Genomic DNA, 18,989 nt, shown 5'->3' on the forward strand with positions numbered 1-18,989 from the left:
CGACGTCTTCTATCTCCGTAATGTTGAATATGTAAGACCTCCAGTGCAGTCTTGACGGCTTTCCTTGATTTAGGAACCTTCCAGTGCTTCTGCCATTTTACCGCGCCCTTCGTGTCTTGCAAATCAACACAGGAAAAACAAGGAGCATTTCTATCTATACTACACTGTGGTGAAGAGTAAGCTAAAGCACCCCTCCACGGACCACCCCTTCGCGGACTAGAAACCTATTAAATATACCCTTTTAATTTAAGTTATTTCTATAGCTAAAATTAGTTAAGACATATTATTTTCTAGTATTTCTAATAATAATATAGTCCTCTATTTTCGTTTTATCGTTTTTTATTCCCTCTATATCGTTCTGCGGCCTGCTTAGCACCTTAACGTCGATGGATTCGTCTTTAAATATAACTTTACCTCTTAACCTCCGCTTAGCCCGTCGTATATTAATTATACGAATAAATCGCTATTTTAATACGATTCTTACTTTTTAACGTATTTTAGGAGTTTTTTTATTAAGTTTAGCTTAAAAATAATTAATTTAAGCTTCGAGGCTCGCGATTTTATTAATTTATTCGTTAAGGGCCTTACTAGCTTTACGAATAAAGAGTCTTTTAAAAAAGAAGATTAAAAATAGGGTTTATAACGGCTAATTTTCGATTATTATTTCTTAATACTTAATTATTAAAAAGTGTTTTAATAAGCGTTAAAATTAATTTAATAACGAAATTAAGCGTCGATTCTTTATTAATTATTAAGGGTAGCTTTAAACGTAATTAAGCGACACCTTTATCTTTTAAGATAATATATTTCGATAATAAAGGTTTCGATTAATCTCGTAAATAAATCCTAGCTATTTTCTAAGCATTTTAAATTATTAAAGAAATTAAAACGTTAATTTTAACCTAGCGGTATATTTTTAATATATTTAATTTAATAGGTTTAAATTTAAAGACCGCGTTTAAGTATATTTTTAAAAAAATCTTTAGCTTTTTTTTAAAAGTTTAAAAACCCTTATATTTAAAACTTATATAATATAATTATAATATAATTTATAAAAAACGAGCTATATTTTATTAATAAAATAAAGTTATAAAAAATCTTTATTTATATATAAATTATAGCCGCTATAAATTAAAACGACTTATTTATTATCGTAACGAGATTAAATATAAAGAATAAAAATATTTTAAATTTAATTTAATATTATAAAATTATTAATCCACTTTTTAAGCGATGCTTTAAACCGCTAGTTATCTTAAAAATAGCCGTTTAAGCTTAAAAACTACTAGCTTTAAACGTTAGCTTATTTAAAAATAACTAACGGCGAGAGGGCTACTTTATTATAGCTTATATACTCTAAAGTAATAATTTATTCCCTTTTTTTAACTTTTTTTTAAAAGGTTAAATAATTAATAGCTTTAATAATTACTTAATAATTATTATTAACGCTTTAATTAATACTTATTTTATTAATATTATAAAAGCGTTTAAAAGAGATATTAATTAACTTTAAAGTATTAAATTTATTAAAAAAAACGTTAATATTAATAATAATTACTTTATTAATATAATTATAATTAATTATTTTAAATTTAATAGTTTTAATAAACTTATTTCTAATTAAAAATCGAGTATATTAACATTACCCTAGCGTATAAAACGCCCCGAAAGCGTTTAGCATCCGTTAAGCTATATATTTAAGCTTAACAAGCGTTAGCGTAAAGCCTAATCTAGCCTGGCCGATAGCCTAATTTGCTAATTAGGTCTCTAGAAATAGTAACAATACCTGCCGGTCCTTATTTAGCTCTTATCGCGTCGATATACCAGCTAGGCGCCGGATGACGTACGATCGGTCGGCATCCCATTTGCGGACGGCTTCGCGAACACCTAGTCCGAGCTTTACGTCACGTATCGCAGCCTGCGCACGTCTTTAAATATCAAACGACGACATGGAGAGATGACCAAAAGAAGACGAATAGAATAATAGTAGCATATATGGTAAAGAGGCAAAGGTGGTGAGAGAAATCCATATTATTATCCAAGGGTCCAACGTGTTTGTAGCGCGAAACGCGGTGGTCCGTGAAGGGGTGGTCTGTGGAGGGGTGCCTTAGCTTATCGACTGTTCTGTGCCGTGAGGCTGAGGCCAATGTTGACACCCAACGGCCATTGGGGTTCCAAAGGTGAAGAACTCTTTGGTTTTGGTCGTTTGCTCCTATCATGACCGGTTTTACTGTGATGTGACTTTACTGGCTTATAAAATTCTTCCAGGCGGCAAGTAACTTGACGAGACGATTCATCTAGAAATAGCTCCTTACAAGTATTATCTGGTGCAGGGAATTCGGTCTCGAAGGGGGAAGATGCTAAGCCAAGGATATCCGCAATGGCGTTCAGGCGGCATACCAGATTATCGGTCAAGTCTTCCCAAAGAGCCATGATTGCTTCAATAGATATGTTTCCACATAGATGGGAATAATCGCTAAAGACTGGGTTTGCTCTGGTAGGTTGTCTGGCTTCGAGGACGAATTCTGCTTGTTGGCTAAGATACTTTCAACGCCCAGCCATCGTTGTCTGATGACGTTTGTATTAATCCAAGCGTTTGGGTGTGTTGATATGTGTATAGGAGACACGTTTGATCGTGTTGGTTCGTTTAAACCCGCCCATGCTTGATTCTGGCCCCAATATAAGACGCACTCGATTAACTGTGCCACCGAACCGTCATCACCTTCTAAGCATCCATGGTTCTGTACCCATTGGCGCATAATGCTGTACGACCTACCGTGCTTCTCCATTAGCGTGAGGTATTGAGAGTGAGCCTCCTCTAGGTTCATAGTCCGGTATAAGCTAAAGCACCCCTCACGGGCTACCCCGTCACGGGCCACCGCGTTTTACCCCACGAACGCGTCTTTTTACCGTGTATTTTAACGAGAAGACTTTTTAATTTAATTATTACCTTTGATTTTTTAAAGTAATTATTATTTTTATTCTTTTCGTTTATTTTTACTCTTTATAATAATATCTTTATTTAATATTTAAAAGCGTGCATAAGCTATTATACGCGACGTAAAGCTTAAAGTAACTACTCGCGAATCCGCCCGTAAATAGTTAGCCCCCCGATTATATATCTAACGCCGTTTCGCTAGTATACTTATTAAAAGTAAGTTTAATAAAAACTAATAAGTTTTATTATTATTTTTAAAAAACGAATTAATATATTAAGCCGTTAATTAAGCTAAGTTAAGCTTTATATTAATATTAATTAAGTTTAAATTTATACTTTAATAAATATTAAATATTTTTAAAGCCTCTTATATTTTAAAATAACGATAATATACTCGTTTTTTAATTAAAAACGAGTTCGTTAAAATTATAAAGTCGAAAATAATTAATTATAACCGAGTTAATAAAGCTATAATAATAAATACTAACGTTTTTTTAATAAACTTAATACCTCGAAATTAATTAATATCTCTTTTAAATATTTTTATAATATTAACGAAATAAGTATCGATTAAGGCGTTAAGGATAACTATAAAGTAATTACTAAAACTATTAACTATTTAACTTTTTAAAAAAACGTTAAAAAAAGGGAATAAATTACTACCTTAGAATATATAAGCTATAATAAAGTAGCCCTATCGCCGCTAGTTATTTTTAAAGGGGCCGACGTTTAAAGCTAGTGGTTTTTAAATTAAAACGTCTATTTTTAAGACAACTAGCGGTTTAAAACATTACTTAAAAAATGGACTAGTAATATTATAGCTTTAAATTAAATTTAAAATATTTTTATCTTTTATATATAATCTCGTTATTATAATAAATAAGTCGTCTTAATTTATAATAAGTATAAATCGTATATAAATAATAATTTTTTATAGCTTTATTTTATAAATAAAATATAGTTAATTTTTTATAAATTATATTATAATTATATAATATAAGTTTTAAATATAAGAGTTTTTAGTTTATTAAAAAGAAAATTAAAGATTATTTTAAAAAAGTATTCGAATATAGTTTTTAAATTAAAGCCTATAAAGATAAATATATTAAGAATATACTACTAGGTTAAAATTAACGTATTAATTTCTTTTATAATTAAAAACGTTAAAAAAACAGTTAAAATTTATTTACGAGATCGCTTAAAGTCGTTATCGTTATAATATATTATTTTAAAAGATATAAAAATTATTTAAGCACGTTTAAAACTATTAAAAATAGTTAAAAAAGAATTAATACTCGATTTCTTTATCGAATTAATTTTAATACTTATTAAAACACTTATTAATATTTAAAAATTACGAAATAATAATTAAGAATTAATTATTATAAACTTTACTTTAAAATTACTTTTTTAATAACTCTTTATTAAAAAAATTAATAAGGCTTTAAATTAAAACGTTAATAAAATCACGTATTTTAAAGCTTAAATCGATTATTTTTAAACTAAACTTAATAATAAAACTACGAAAATATGTTAAAAAATAAAAATCGCACCGGGATAATAATTTATTCGTATAGCTAATATACGCCGGGCTAAGCGAAAGTTAAAGGGTAAAGTTATATATAAAGACGAAACTAGCGACGTCGAAGTGTTAAAAAGGCTTCGTAACGCTATAAAAGCTATAGAAAATAATAGCACGAAGGCGGAAAACTATATTATTATTAAAAATAATAAAAAATAATGTATTTATGTTAATTCTAGCCGTAGAAATAGCTTTAATTATAAGGGTAACGATAGCTTAATAAAGTAGCCCGTGAGGGGATGCTTTAACTTAATACTAAGTATGTGGGGCTGCTATTTACGTATTTTAGTTGCCCAGCAGACACTAATATTACGCCCTTACTCTTAAAAGGGTTAATAAATAACTCCTAGAGTTAACGAGTACTAGTACTAGTAGTCTAGTACCACTATAATACATAATTATTATATAACTGCGTTATCAGCTGTGGAGCTTGCTAATATAAGTATCCTCGGGGAAGCTCAGAGGGTATCATTAGCTGGTTTTTATTACACTCGTATAGAACGAGCATAGCGTCCCCCACGATACGATAAGTGCCATCTAAGCCCCCTTTCCGCCAATGTATCTTTCTTCACATCCACGGGTTCAGAGGTTGTAACGATCATATTTAACGAGTCACCATTTTCTTCGTTGAAGATGGGGATCGTGTAGGTATCTCACGCGGTTCTTCGAGACATGTGCTGGCTAAATTTAAGTACTAAGCTAAAGCACCCCTCCACGGACCACCCCTTCGCGGACTAGAAAACCTACTAAATATACCTTTTTAATTCAAAGTTATTTTTATAGCTAAAATTAGTTAAAATATATTATTTTTTAATATTCTTAATAATAATATAGTTTTTTATTTTCGTTTTATCGTTTTTTATTCCTTTTATATTATTTTACGGCTTATTTAATACTTTAATATTAATAAATTCGTTTTTAAATATAACCTTATCTTTTAACCTCCGCTTAGCCCGTTATATATTAATTATATAAATAAATCGCTATTTCGGTATAATTCTTACTTTTTAATATATTTTAATAGTTTTTTTTATTAAGTTTAATTTAAAAATAATTAATTTAAGCCTCGAGGTTCGCGATTTTATTAACTTATTTATTAAGGGCCTTACTAGCCTTACGAGTAAAGAATCTTTAAAAAAAAAGTTAAAAATAGGGTTTATAGCGGCTAGTTTTTAATTATTATTTCTTAATACTTAACTATTAAAAGGTGTTTTAATAGGCGTTAAAGTTAATTCGGCAATAAAATCGGGCGTTAATTCTTTATTAACTGTCGGGGGTAGCTCTAGACGTAGTCGGGCGATACCTTTATCCTCTAGGATAACATATTTCGATAATAAAGGTTTCGATCGATCCCGCGGATAAATCCTAGCTATTATTTAAGCATTTTAAATCGTCGAAAGAATTAAAACGTTAATCTTAACTTAGCGGTATATTTTTAATATATTTAATTTAATAGGCTTAAGTTTAAAAACCGCGTTTAAGTATACTTTTAAAAGAATCTTTAACCTTTTCTTTAATAGCTTAAAAACCTTTATATTTAAAACCTATACGATATAACTATAATATATTTTATAAAAAACGAGCCATATTTTATTAATAAAATAAAGCTATAAAAAATCTTTATTTATATATCAATTATAGCCGTTATAAACTAAAACGACCTATTTATTACCGTAACGAGACCGAATATAAAGAATAAAAATATCTTAAATCTAATCTAATACTATAAAATTATTAGTCCACCCTCTAAGTAATACTTTAAACCGCTAGTTATTTTAAAAATAGTTATCTTAATCTAGAAACTACTAGCTTTAAACGTCGGCCCCCTTAAAAATAACTAACGGCGGGAGGGCTACCCTATTACAGCCTATATACTCTAAGGTAGTAATCTATTCCCCTTTCTCGACGTCTTTTTTAAAGGCTAAATAACTAGTAGCTTCGGTAACTACCTAGTGGTTACCGCTAACGCCTTAGCCGATACTTATTTCGTCGATATTATAAAAGCGTTTAAAAGGGATATTAGCCAGCTCCGAGGCATTAAATCTATTAAAAAACGTTAATATTAGCGATAATTACCCTATTAACGCGGTTATAATTAATTATTTTAAACCTAGTAGTTTTAACGAACTCGTTTTTAATTAAAAATTACGTATACTAATCTTACCTTAACGTATAAAACGCCCTGGAAATATTTAATATTCGTTAAGTTATATATTTAAACTTAATAAACGTTAACGCGAAGCCTAGTTTAGCTTAATTAATAGCTTAATTTATTAATTAAATCTTAAGAAATAATAATAATATTTACTAATTTCTATTCAGCTCTTATCGCGTCGGTATACCGGCTAGGCGCCGTATAATATAAGATTAGTCGGCATCTTATTTATAAACGGCTTTACGAACACCTAATCTAAGCTTTACGTTACGTATCGTAGCCTACGCGCATCTTTAAATATTAAACAACAATAAAAAAAAATAATTAAAAAAAACGAATAAAATAATAATAATATATATAATTAAGAAGTAAAAGTAATAAAAGGAATCTATATTATTATTTAAAAGTCTAACGCGTTTATAAAGCGAAACGCGGTAGTCCGTAAAGGGGTAGTCCGCGGAGGGGTGCTTTAGCTTATAGCAACTTCTTGGATTAACTCACCGGTAGTGCAGTGGACTCGTGGTGTGAATGGTCGCTCAGTGAGTGGTGGACTGGTTGAACTGCGCATCTGTAATGACACAATACCAAGGCTATCACCCCAGCGAAGAGACTTTACATGTCTGAGCATGCTGTCCCACTGCTCTCTTTGCGTAAAAAATCTCCCACCGTTTTGGACAGTGTTGTAGAATTCGTCACAATCCTTCCTCTGCAAGCAACCCCAGTTTGGAACCCAGCTAGGTAACGTGGGCAAGCGGGCACCTCGGAGACACATGATGTATTGATACCCAGGGTATTGGAGGTAATAGTCGGCTAGACCGGTGCAAATTTGGGCGTATGTAAAGTCATAATCTGCCACTAATGCACCCTCTTTGTTGTAGTCCTTCCTCAATCCCAATAGAGCAAATATCTTATCACGAGGGTCCGACGACTCAGACTCTCTAGTATCCATGAGGAGGCGCAGGAGACCTTCCGGACCCTCATACCAGCCTGTAAGTTGGAAGGTCTCAATTTGTGTACTGAAAGCGGCCATCCAGGGAGGTTTCAGTGAAGTGGTGTTTTTCAAGTGGCGCAGGTCAGCTGAACGAGATCCGCATGTGACTTCAACCTGCGATGCAGAAGTAATCTCTTGGATGATCCAAATTCTTCGGAAGTAGGGACGACGAAAAAGTGTGTTAAGTGCATCCCCATAACCAACAAATGCTTCCTTGTCTGTTATACCATTGAGACAATCCAGGGCACGATCACTTCCTGATGATGGCTCGCCTAGGTCAACAACAGCGTATAGACCTGGTATATATTTTTCGCATGAGTGCTATCTGATGGGACTTCTCCGAGTTGTTGAGCTGGTTGATACATATAGCATCAACCCATACGGGCCTGCGGACCTTGTCGAGTCTTAGTCGCCGTAGAGCTCTTGAGCAGCTTTTTGTGATAGGCATGACGTTCCATGCAGGTCCAGTGTACATACGCCTGTTCAAACTGGCATCTCCTGTCTCGTCCGACCAGGTGTATGATAACGCTTCGTAATGAGGTCGGCCGTTGAGATCCTGGATCTGTAGGTATCCATGAAGAGGGTGGTCCCATCTTCGTGCGGGCGAAAGCAATAGGACTCGAATGTGCTGCTCGGACGGTAGGGGTGGGAAGCCATATCGGGAAAGGGTTTCGAGGCGACCACTTTCCGAGATCAGTCTGGACGACCTCCCTAGATGATTCACCAGAGTTTCTGTCAGATCAGGTCCACCATCCTGTGTTCGTGTGGATGTAAGAACGACTTCTTGGCCAGCCTGATGGCCGTAAGGCTCTGGCCGGGCTGCATTGCACCGCCTCCTATTGGTGTTTTCAAGCCAATAAATCAAGGCCAAGTATCAAAGCCATCCATGGAAGTCTCCCAGATTGCAGTTGCTTGCATTAGTGTCGTGCTGTGTCTCCCTTCTTTCTCATTGTCAGTGGTCACACTGCTGTAAAACTTTGGAAGCCAGGCGATTGGACTGGTTGATCGCAGAAGGCCACACAAACGCAAGAACGACCACCCATTCTCTGTCGCTTTTCCCTACTTAATTAGTTTCAGACAGTCTTTGGCGGTGCTAGGCTGTGAACCCCCAATGCGAAAGTCCGAGAGAGACGTGCATCGAGTGCCCTTGAACTAAGCGACGACTTGCGTAATCCACCAAACTTTGACTGATTGAAGTCGAACGAGCCATGGCTGTTTCGGGTCGCTGTAGCCAAAGGTAGCTAAGGTGGTACCATCTTTTAATTTCCATTCCATACATCCCATGCAAAGTCAGCCCAAGTATGGGTTTGATAAACGAAGTTTGAGCCAGGATCAATATTTGCGGGAAAAGAGCGGAGGGAGAGGAGTCTCATGCGGTGGGGCCAGCCTGCCGACACCGTAATATCGTCCCACAGGGGGAATGGGGGTCGCTAAGCCCCAGGTCTTGGGGGCTGTGAGAAAGGGGGGGCCAGAAATTGAAGGTAGAGGTGTGCCTCGGGACCTGCCGTTAGCTCTGAGCTGGTGAACATTCCTACGGTTAGAGGACTTTCTTCTATGATCGGCACTCCGATGCGACAGCAAACTCGCCGCAGCGATGTCTAAATACTACAGCCTGGGTGTACATTTGATACCTACATTAATATACGTGAGTAAGCGCCTATAGGTTCACTGGTACCGACGTACCCTGTAAGGCGAATCCACTGTTCTGGTAATAAGCGGGAAGCCACCACCGGGCGGACGCCAACGTGGAGGCTTGGCGGAAGCACATGAAGGCAATGCAAAAGATGGTGCGCACCGCCCTCCCAGTAGAGAAGGAGTCAAAACGAGAGAACCTCTATCGCTGTTAGGAATTGAATTAATCCCCGTTTATCATCTCAGGACCTTATCTCTGCTAGACTGCCTCCGGGCGTGGCCTGGGAACCATGGCAGAGTTGCACATGGCACGGAGAAGGAAATATGCTCTATGGCTTACTTAAGCTGTGCCACCGATAGGGTCAACACAGCTGCTTGAGGACCATTTGGACCAAATCCATGGATGCAGCCTTCAATTTGCTTTAATGATATTACTTTCAAGGCACGACGAGGAGACGTGACTGCGACTCTTCGGTGCAACCGCGGCCCTCTCTCTCTCTCTCTCTCTCTCTCTCCGTGACAGCACTGTTTCATCGGCTACAGAACCTCTTCAAGTAATTTATTAGACCATGGGGCATTCTTCCAGTAGAAGCTCACCACATGAATCACCTATTGCGGTGTGATGGTCAACACCGACGTTATCATGGACCCCTGATATAGGTGGCGAGGTTATAAAAATAGCAGCGAATCGTACGGCCAAAATGATATGAACCTCCAATCTATTTTACCCATAGCCTTGTAATTACCCCAGTTCGTGTCGAAAGGTGTAGATGCAGAGCCGAAGCCGTAGAAAGTAAGCTAACATGCACCTTCAGGGGATGTATTCCTCGAGGCACCGACCAATGTTAGCTCAAGTACATAAGATAAATATAAGCACCTCTTCACTATTCTTTTCGATAGGCTGTTAAGTGACTAAATATAGTGATCAGTTTAGATTCTCCTAAATCCCTACTCGGTTTCGTCAGTACCTACTCCTTGACCTATATTTCCATCTCTGCACAGGCTTCATGCGCGGCCTACCATGGCTGAAGTCCTCAGGGCTCTTGCTAGCGTATTAACCATCACGGAATGTATATCAAAGGCAGCCTCTCTCATCATTGTCTACTACAAAGCGCCGGCGCAGATCGAAGATCTTCAGGTATGGGTTGCGACCGTGATATTCTCCAATTCAGGTAACTAACAAGGATACAAGACACGAATTAAAACCTTCCATGATGCCGTGAGAGCCCTTGAGGCCGCTTCCGATACTCAAGATAACTTCCTCACGCAAGCGTTGTCCAGCACCTCCGCGATCATCGAAGAGCTTGACCACTTCGTGAAAGTCGAGCTGGTCCAAAATGCCACTCTGTCGAGCCGAGCGCGGAGAACTGCCTGGCTTCGGAGCAAGTCCAAGATTTCCACGCTTCAGCAGAGGCTGGACCATGCCCAGTCAATCATGCGAATAGCCTTGGACGTTTCCCAACTGTGCGTGCTCCACAACGTATTTTTACTATGTGAGATCTAACCTATTGGCACTATAGGAACTCCAGACAGAGTGTTGAATCAAAATTGTCTATCATCAGCCAACGCACAGCTAGTACTCAAGAGACCTCGGTCAGCATGGAACGAAGGATGCAAAATCTGGAAAAGTATATTACCTCCTGGAACGACTCACCCAGCACAACGACAGGGCACCAGTGGCCACGCCTGTCACCTCGAGCATGAATGCTGTGCCCCCAAGTCTAGTCCGTGCTTTCATTGGGAGTGAGCCTGGAGATATGCCGCCGCCCTTGATCATTCCTGATCGTGCGCAACTCAGATCTTTGACGACCAACGAAGCGGATACGGATGAATCGGGGAAAGGCCATTGCATAGTCGACCACGCCGGTACTAAACTTCCAGCACCAGCGAGCCCATTCGAGCTGTCCTCCACGTTCTTCCCAGAGATGTACACAAGCATGACGGCCACAGCTACAATTATTTCTTATGACCTCGAATCGGTGCAGGACACGAGCTACGCAAGAATCTCCCAATGCAGTGCCTTATTTTCCCCATCACCGCGCAAGTGGTTACGTATCACTTTGTCGATCACTATAAGCTTCGATAGTTCATACTGGAACCTCGTCCATGTCAACACTGTTGATATGAAATGGGGAAATGATGGTTGGTCTCTACCAAAGAGACACAATGCTTCTGTCGAGGATTCACTGAGATGTTTCGATGACCTCAAACAGGATTCAGAAGTCAGCTTTTATCTTGGGCCCTCGCATGATCACTATGGTAGATATCAGCCGCCAACGCTCCACCTCGAGACCACCAACCCATCGGTTATCACCAGAAAGTCCTTGCTGGAAGCCACTAAGATGGCACACCACTGGTACTGCCCCAGATACCCAGAAAGTGACATCGTGACGAGAACCTTGCACCCACATTCCAAACGCAGTGGTTCGATAGCCTGCATAGGTTCGCAATGGACACTGTTAACTCGGTTCACAGCGAATAAAACCGACTTCGATTGGTCTTTCTACAATATGAAGATCTCGCACATCTTCCACAGCACGCCCGGAATTTCACGCCTCCTTGGTCTTGTTTACGACCAAGATGATTATCTTACAGGCTACTTGTCTAAAATGGCCACATCGCCTTTTAAGGTAGGACCCCTTCTCGCTGACCCCCTTGAAATTAGATAAACAACACTATTACCCTTAACAGCAACTATATAAATATAGGCTTATTTCGCGTCTAATATAGAATTAAAGTATATTTATTTTTTCCTCTTTTTTCCATTTTTTAATATTATACGTTTTATTTAAAAATAACGTATTATAAAAAGTAAAAGCGATTAATAAATTTTTTAAAAGTAAATTAATTAATGAAATAATTTCTAATAATACTATTAATAAAAAGACTTTACGAAATTAAATTAAAAGAGTTTTTAATAAAAAACTAAGTATGCGAAATTTAATATATTTTATTATTTATTAAAAAAGTTTTTTAAATTTAGTTTTATTTTAAATTAATTAAGATTAACGTGGTTTATTATTAAATTATTTATTCTTATTATATTTTAATATTTCTATATAAAGTAATTTAATTATTAGGTTTTAAATTAATTAAAATTACGAATTATTTAATTATATATAAAAGTAGTTTTATAATATTTAAAATTAATAAAAAACTTATTTTTAAACGTAACGAAGTGAATATAAACGTCTAAAAATATATATTTAAATAATAAATACTACATTAAATCTAGATTTAATATTAATTTGAATAAAAATCATAAAATACGCGGCTTTTACAGCGATAAAGAATTTTAATTTCGTAATATAATTTATTAATACTTTAATAAATAGCTTAATTTCTTTTAAATACGCGCGCTTTAATAGCGAAGAAAGTATTATATTTAATAAATAAAATAAGTAAAGAAATGTATTAAACTTAGTATTATTATTACTTTTATAATATATTTTAAATTATATTAAAATATAGCTTTAAGAACTATCTAAAATTAAAAGTTAGTAACGACTTTTCGTTTATAATTTAATATATTTATTAAAATATTTAATTTAAGTTATTAAAAGTTTATTTAATTATTTAATCGCTTAATTAATCGTATTTATAAAAACTTAATTATAAAGTAATATTAATTTTAAACGATTAAAAACGGCGGGATATATTAGCCTTTTAAATTAATATATTTAATAGTCGTTAATTACTCTCGATTATTAAGCTAGACGAATTTCGCTTTTTTGTACTAATCGGCGCGTATTATAATAAGTTTTAACTTAATTATACTTATTATAAAGCAGGCTTCGTTAAAACTATATATATTTTTATTAAAAATATCGTGGTTCGTTTTAATATTTATAATTAGTTTAAATTAATTAAAAATAACGCTTAAATCTTTATAAAAAGCCTTTTAATAATTATATTAACGATTTATTTTAGTTTTAAAACTTAAGTTATAATTAATAAATCGTTTAATTTATATTATGAATGTTAGATTTCGCGTCGTAAGGTTCGGCCGCGGATTTAATAATGTAAAGTAGCTTTAAAGACGTTATATATTTTTATAATAGCACTTTTATTTATTAAATGTGAAGGGTTTCGTATCGCTTAAATTATTAAAACGATTTGTTTTTTTAAAAGTAAATTAAATAGTATAGTTATTAAGCTATTACGAGTTAAAATTTAATTATAATTAAGAAGTAATAAAAGTAAATTATTTAATAATACGAATTATTTAATAATAAACCACGTTATATATTAATATATAATAAATGTTTTATAAAAAAGGGATTAATTATTATTCTAAAAAGCGATAAATATTTGTTTTTTAAAACTTTAAAAAATAAAGTAATTAACGTTTCTAATATATATTAAATAAAGGCGAACGCGCTTTTTATAGTTATTTTAATAACGAAACTTTTCGCTTTATCTCTTTATATTATTAATTTAATATTAATTAAATTAAAACTTTATTAATATTAGAAGAATAATTACTATAATTAAACTAGTTATTTATAAACGTTTAATATAATATAATAGCGTTAATATAACGAACGCTATCTAGGTTTTAAAAGAAACTTAGTAAGACATACTAGGGTTTATATTAGCAATACGAGAAAGTATTCGAACGTGCGATAAAAGTCGTTTTTATCGATATAATAAGTAATAGCTTATAAAAACGAAGGTAATTAAGGTGTATAGGTTTAGGGGTGTTCGTAATAGTTTTATTAAAGCTATTTATTTTATTAATAAATTAAAATTAATATTTAAATTAATTATTAAGGTAAAAAGTATTTATATAAAATATATAGGGAACGTCCGTCGTTATATATTCAATTTCTTTCTTTATTAATTGGTTAGATTATTTAGCTTACCTTTATATTCTAGTGATTTAAGTAATCCCCTTATTGGTTAAATTACCGACTCACTTTGTCGTTCCCGGTGATCCCCGTGATCCATCACGTGACGTTATTCTTGCTGTTTTTTTGGGCCGTGTCCAGCCTGTTACGGTTTAGGATATTATCGTTATGGTTACCGTACGCTTTTATAATATTAGTGCGCTTATATTAGTATAGCTAGCGGCGCGGTCGGTAACCGTGACATCGTATTTTAAGCGGGGTATCGTAAATCCGGCCCGGTGGTTTTATAGGTTTTAGCCGTATAATTAGGTTAGGTTATAATATTACTTTCTTTTTCTTAGCTATTTTATTTTCGAAGCGCTAGGTTTTTTAAATATCTTTACCCGTTTATTATATTAGTCCCTAGTAAGCTCCTTTTTTCTTTCCGTTATATTTTTATTATAATATTTATTTATTATATTAAGTCGAATTAAAAAATTTATTCTTTATACGAAGTTTAAAAAAACCGAATAGCGTTATAACTTAATTACCCTTTTCGACGAGTTTAGTTTCGAAGTTATACCGTATTTTTTTTATTTAAAAAAGGGGTGAAAGTATATTATATTAAATAATATTTCTCGCTATAAAGAGTACGTTCGTTATGGTCGGTCCTACGACGGCTCCGGTCTATCGGTCTCTACAGTGTCTCGGGTCGTTAATAAGTCCCGTCGTTTACGCTTTAAAGAATAGGCGGCTAGTAACTTTTTACGCGAGGCGAGCGCGGCTCTAGAAAAGGCTTATCGGGAGGCTTAAGAGGCTTTTTAGTGCTTAGAGCGAATTCGGTAGCAGCGGAACTCTTTGGCGACGCGTGGCGTAGAAATGGCCAGGCGTGGTCTTCGTTTTTTAAACGAACTAGAGGCGGTCGAGTACGTTAAGTTCGAGGCGGTTATTAAGGCGTAATTTTTTAAAGCGTTTAAAATAATAAATTAAAACGCGATAAATTTTAACCTCGTTTTATTTTAAATACTTATAGTTTTTTTATAGCGTTTGCCAAGTATTTTTTAAATTTTTAAGTATTATTTTTTAACGGGTAGCATTTTTATTAAACGAGGTATTAAAAGCTTTATTTTTTTTATTAATAACTTTATTAATTTTATACTTATATTAATCCGTTTTAACTTTTAAATATATATCGATTAGGATTTTTTTAATCGTTAATTTAAATAATAAAATATAAAATATATTCGTATTATTTTAAGTAATAATAATTAATAATTAATTTTTAAAATAGTTTTTATGATTTTAAATAGTTCGATTTTTTTAAAGTTTAATTTATTATTTAATCGTTTAGTTTTAATATTTTATTATAAGAGGTAAACTTTTTTTTTTTTTTAAAATTAATCCTTTTAATTTTATTTAGTCGGCGTATTTTTTTATTCGTTATTAAAAGAAGGTAAGGTTTTATTATAACGTAATTTAAAGTTTTTTTTAGTTTTTTAATTTAAATAATCGTAATTAATATTAGTTTTTTTTATAAGTTTTTTAATAATTTTTAAATTATATTTATAATTTATTTAAAATAATAATATACGCTTAGCTTCGTTATTTATATTATTATAAATAAATTAAGTTATTAATAATAATTATATTTAATTATTTTATTTATAATTAATATAATAGTGTAAATATTATTTTAAAATTTAATTTATTCGTTTAATTTATTTATTTATTTAAAAATAATAAATTATAAATAATTTATATTTAACTTTAAATTATATTATAAATAATTTTTAAAATTTAATAATAAATAGTTTATTTTTATTAAAAATAATTATTTCGGGTAATCCGTATTAATTAATAATTATTTAAAAAAAAATATATATTAAGTTATTAATATTACTTAATTTTTTATACGGTAAAAAGTAAATATATTTTATAAATTTATTTATAATTATTAAAATATTATCGTAATTAATCTTAATTAGGGGTTTTTTTAATAAGGGTAGTTTAATAACGAAATTAAATATAATAATTTTTTATACTTTATTTAATAATAAGATCGGTTATAATTCTCTATATAATCGATATTTAGCGGTTTTAGCTTTATTATAAAGGTCGTACTTATTAATTACTTTAGCTACGATTAGTTTAAGGTTTTTATAATCGAATTATTTAATAATCCTTTTTTAAGTTTTAAATATTCTTTAATATTTATATATAAAGTGTTCGTAAAATTCTTAAATAAAATCTTCGCGGTATTATTTAAAAATATAAATCTTATTTTAATAAAAAAATAAGACTGTCGCGATCTTCGAAATAATCCTTAGAATAATTCGTAAGGTTTAAGTTTTAATTAAATTATTAGAACTTAGTAACCTATTCGTTATTATATTAAACGTGGTTTATAATATTTAATTATTTTAAAGGTACGAGGTTACCGTTTTAGTTATAAATAAGGATTGTTCGCGTTTCGAACAGAACTTCTTCTTAATAGTCCGGTCGTCGGCTTAATACGTCGACGCGACCGTTCTCGTTACCCCTTGGATAAATAATAATAAGGTTAAATCTTAATAAGAATTCGAACTATCGTATTTATTATTTATTTAATTCTTTAATAATAATAAACGTTATAAAGTTTTTATAATTAATATAAACCTTAACTAGTTTTATTATTTTATTAAAATAATATCTCTATTTTTTATAAACTTTAATAATAACTATTAATTTTTTATTATAAATCTAATAAGTTAATTCTAATCCGTTAAGCTTTTTTAAAAAAAATACGACGGGGTACGACTTTCCGTTATTGTTTCGTTAATTTAATTACCCTCCGATCGTATAATTTAATATATTAGTTTTGACCTCGAAAAGTTTAAACGGATCTATTACTTAAAATACTAACTCGTTAAGAATTCGTTCCTTAATATTATAAAAAGCCTCGTTTTTTTTTATTTATTAAAATAATTCGTCCTTTTTTATTAAGTTTATTAAAAATATCGTTATTTTATTAAATCCGGGAATAAAAATCCGGTAATAATTAATTAATTTTAAAAAAGATTTAACTTTTATAACGTTTATAAGCGTAAACTATTTTTTAATTATTAAAATTTTCGAGGGTTTTATTTAAATTTCGCTTAAAAATATTACATATTTTATAAAAATAACGGATCGTTAATAGAATTCGTTTTTTTTTAAATTAATTAATAAGTTAATATTTTATAACTTTTAAAGTATTAATTTTATATATTCTCAGTATTACTCGTTATTCTCGAAGTAAATAAAAATATCGTTAAGGTATACTATAATAAACTTATCGAAATAGTTTTATAAAATATAATTAATTAATATATTAATTAAATTAAACGATATAATTTAATATTCGAAATAGCCGTACTTAATCCGGAACGCGGTCTTCTATTTTTCTCTTTTTTTAATTTAAATTAAATTATATATATTAAAAAGGTTAAATATTATAAAAATTTTAATATATAATAATTTATTCCGTAAATCGCTAATTAAAAATAAAAAGTACCGGTTTTTAATAATAATTTTATTAAGCTTTTAATAATCGATATATATACGCTATTTAAGTTTTTTATTCTTACTCTTTTTTAAAACGAAAAAAATAAGGAAGCTTATTAATAATATAAATAGTCGGATAATTCCTTTTTTAAAATTTTCCGTAATATATTTCTTTAAAGCTTATTCGTACTCCTAATTAAGTTTATATATAAATATAAATAAAGGTTTCTTCTTATTTTTAAAAAATATTTTATAATCCTACCGTATATAAAATAATAAGCTTATTTCTAGTTTTTTATTAAAAAATGTTTCGAATTACCGATACTTTTTTAATATAATTATCGTAACGTTCGGCTTAAACTTTTTAATAATAATATATATTTTAAGGACTTTAAATTTATTAAAGGGTCGCTTTTTAAACCGTTACCTATTAATTAAACCTTTTCTTAATATATTTTATTAAAATTAACCTATTTTTTAATTAATTTTAAAATTATTTACTTATAATTAAAATATTTTTAAAATTATATCGTATTTTACGATATTCGTAATATTATATATAATTTATTTATAACGTTTTTTAATATTAATTAAAAAGTTTATAACTTCCTTTTATATTTCTTTATTATTATAAGTTATAAATCCTTTATTAACGGTTTTAAATCGATATAAAGCGTTTTTTTCTTATTATTCGAATTTAAAGTAATTAATAATTCGTAATAAAATATAATTTTTTTATATTCCGTTATTGAGTAACGCTTTAATATAAACTCTTTTTACGCCTAATATTAATATAATATATTTATAAATAGCTCGATTATCCGTTATTTAATATAAGGACCTATTTTGGTCCGCTTATTATTATTTTTTTATAATAAGCGGCGTTTATTTCCTAAATATTATATCTATAAATTATTAACGATATTTTATAATCGATCCTTATATCGTTACCATTATTCTCTCCGTTCTTTATAAAGCGCTTTTTAATATACTAATAGGGGTGTTTTTATATTCCTCTTTATACGAAGTATTATCCTTAATATTTAAAGTTTAGGTTTTTTTAATAATTCGAAGGTTTATTAAGTTTATAATAATTTATAAGCGTTTTATAAATTTTTTAATATAATAAAAGGGTTTTTTTATCGAGTATATATTTATACGTCTTAAAAATATTAAGCGCTTTTTTTAAACGTTTATAAGCTCGCGATTTTTCCTAAACATATTTAAAATATTAATCTTCGAAATACTCTTTTTAATCTCGTTTTTTTAAGTAATATTATCGTAATTATCGTAAGTTTTTTTATATTAATAAATACGCGCGTCGTCCGTTTAAGATCAAC

General features: G+C 31.1%; 2 protein-coding genes across 2 annotated transcripts; one reads left to right on the forward strand and one right to left on the reverse strand.

Moving 5' to 3' along the window:
- Positions 1 to 7,144: 7,144 nt before the first annotated feature.
- On the reverse strand, positions 7,145 to 8,876 carry PG994_000166 (uncharacterized protein; the record flags this gene model as incomplete). Its single annotated transcript, XM_066851575.1, has 3 exons — positions 7,145 to 7,962; positions 8,144 to 8,502; positions 8,773 to 8,876. The coding sequence occupies 3 exons, from the start codon at positions 8,874 to 8,876 to the stop codon at positions 7,145 to 7,147; spliced, it is 1,281 nt and encodes a 426-aa protein (XP_066722207.1).
- A 1,443-nt stretch (positions 8,877 to 10,319) lies between these two features.
- PG994_000167 (uncharacterized protein) lies at positions 10,320 to 11,967 on the forward strand (the record flags this gene model as incomplete). The annotated part of the gene is made up of 4 exons (XM_066851576.1): positions 10,320 to 10,436; positions 10,491 to 10,762; positions 10,819 to 10,891; positions 10,957 to 11,967. 4 exons carry the CDS (start codon positions 10,320 to 10,322, stop codon positions 11,965 to 11,967), a joined length of 1,473 nt encoding a protein of 490 aa, XP_066722208.1.
- Between the last annotated feature and the right edge of the window lie 7,022 nt (positions 11,968 to 18,989).

Source organism: Apiospora phragmitis (genome assembly GCF_038363925.1).
Source record: "Apiospora phragmitis strain CBS 135458 chromosome Unknown utg000001l:1.0-2902119.0:1.0-2906034.0, whole genome shotgun sequence".
NCBI classification, from domain to species: Eukaryota; Fungi; Ascomycota; class Sordariomycetes; order Amphisphaeriales; family Apiosporaceae; genus Apiospora; species Apiospora phragmitis.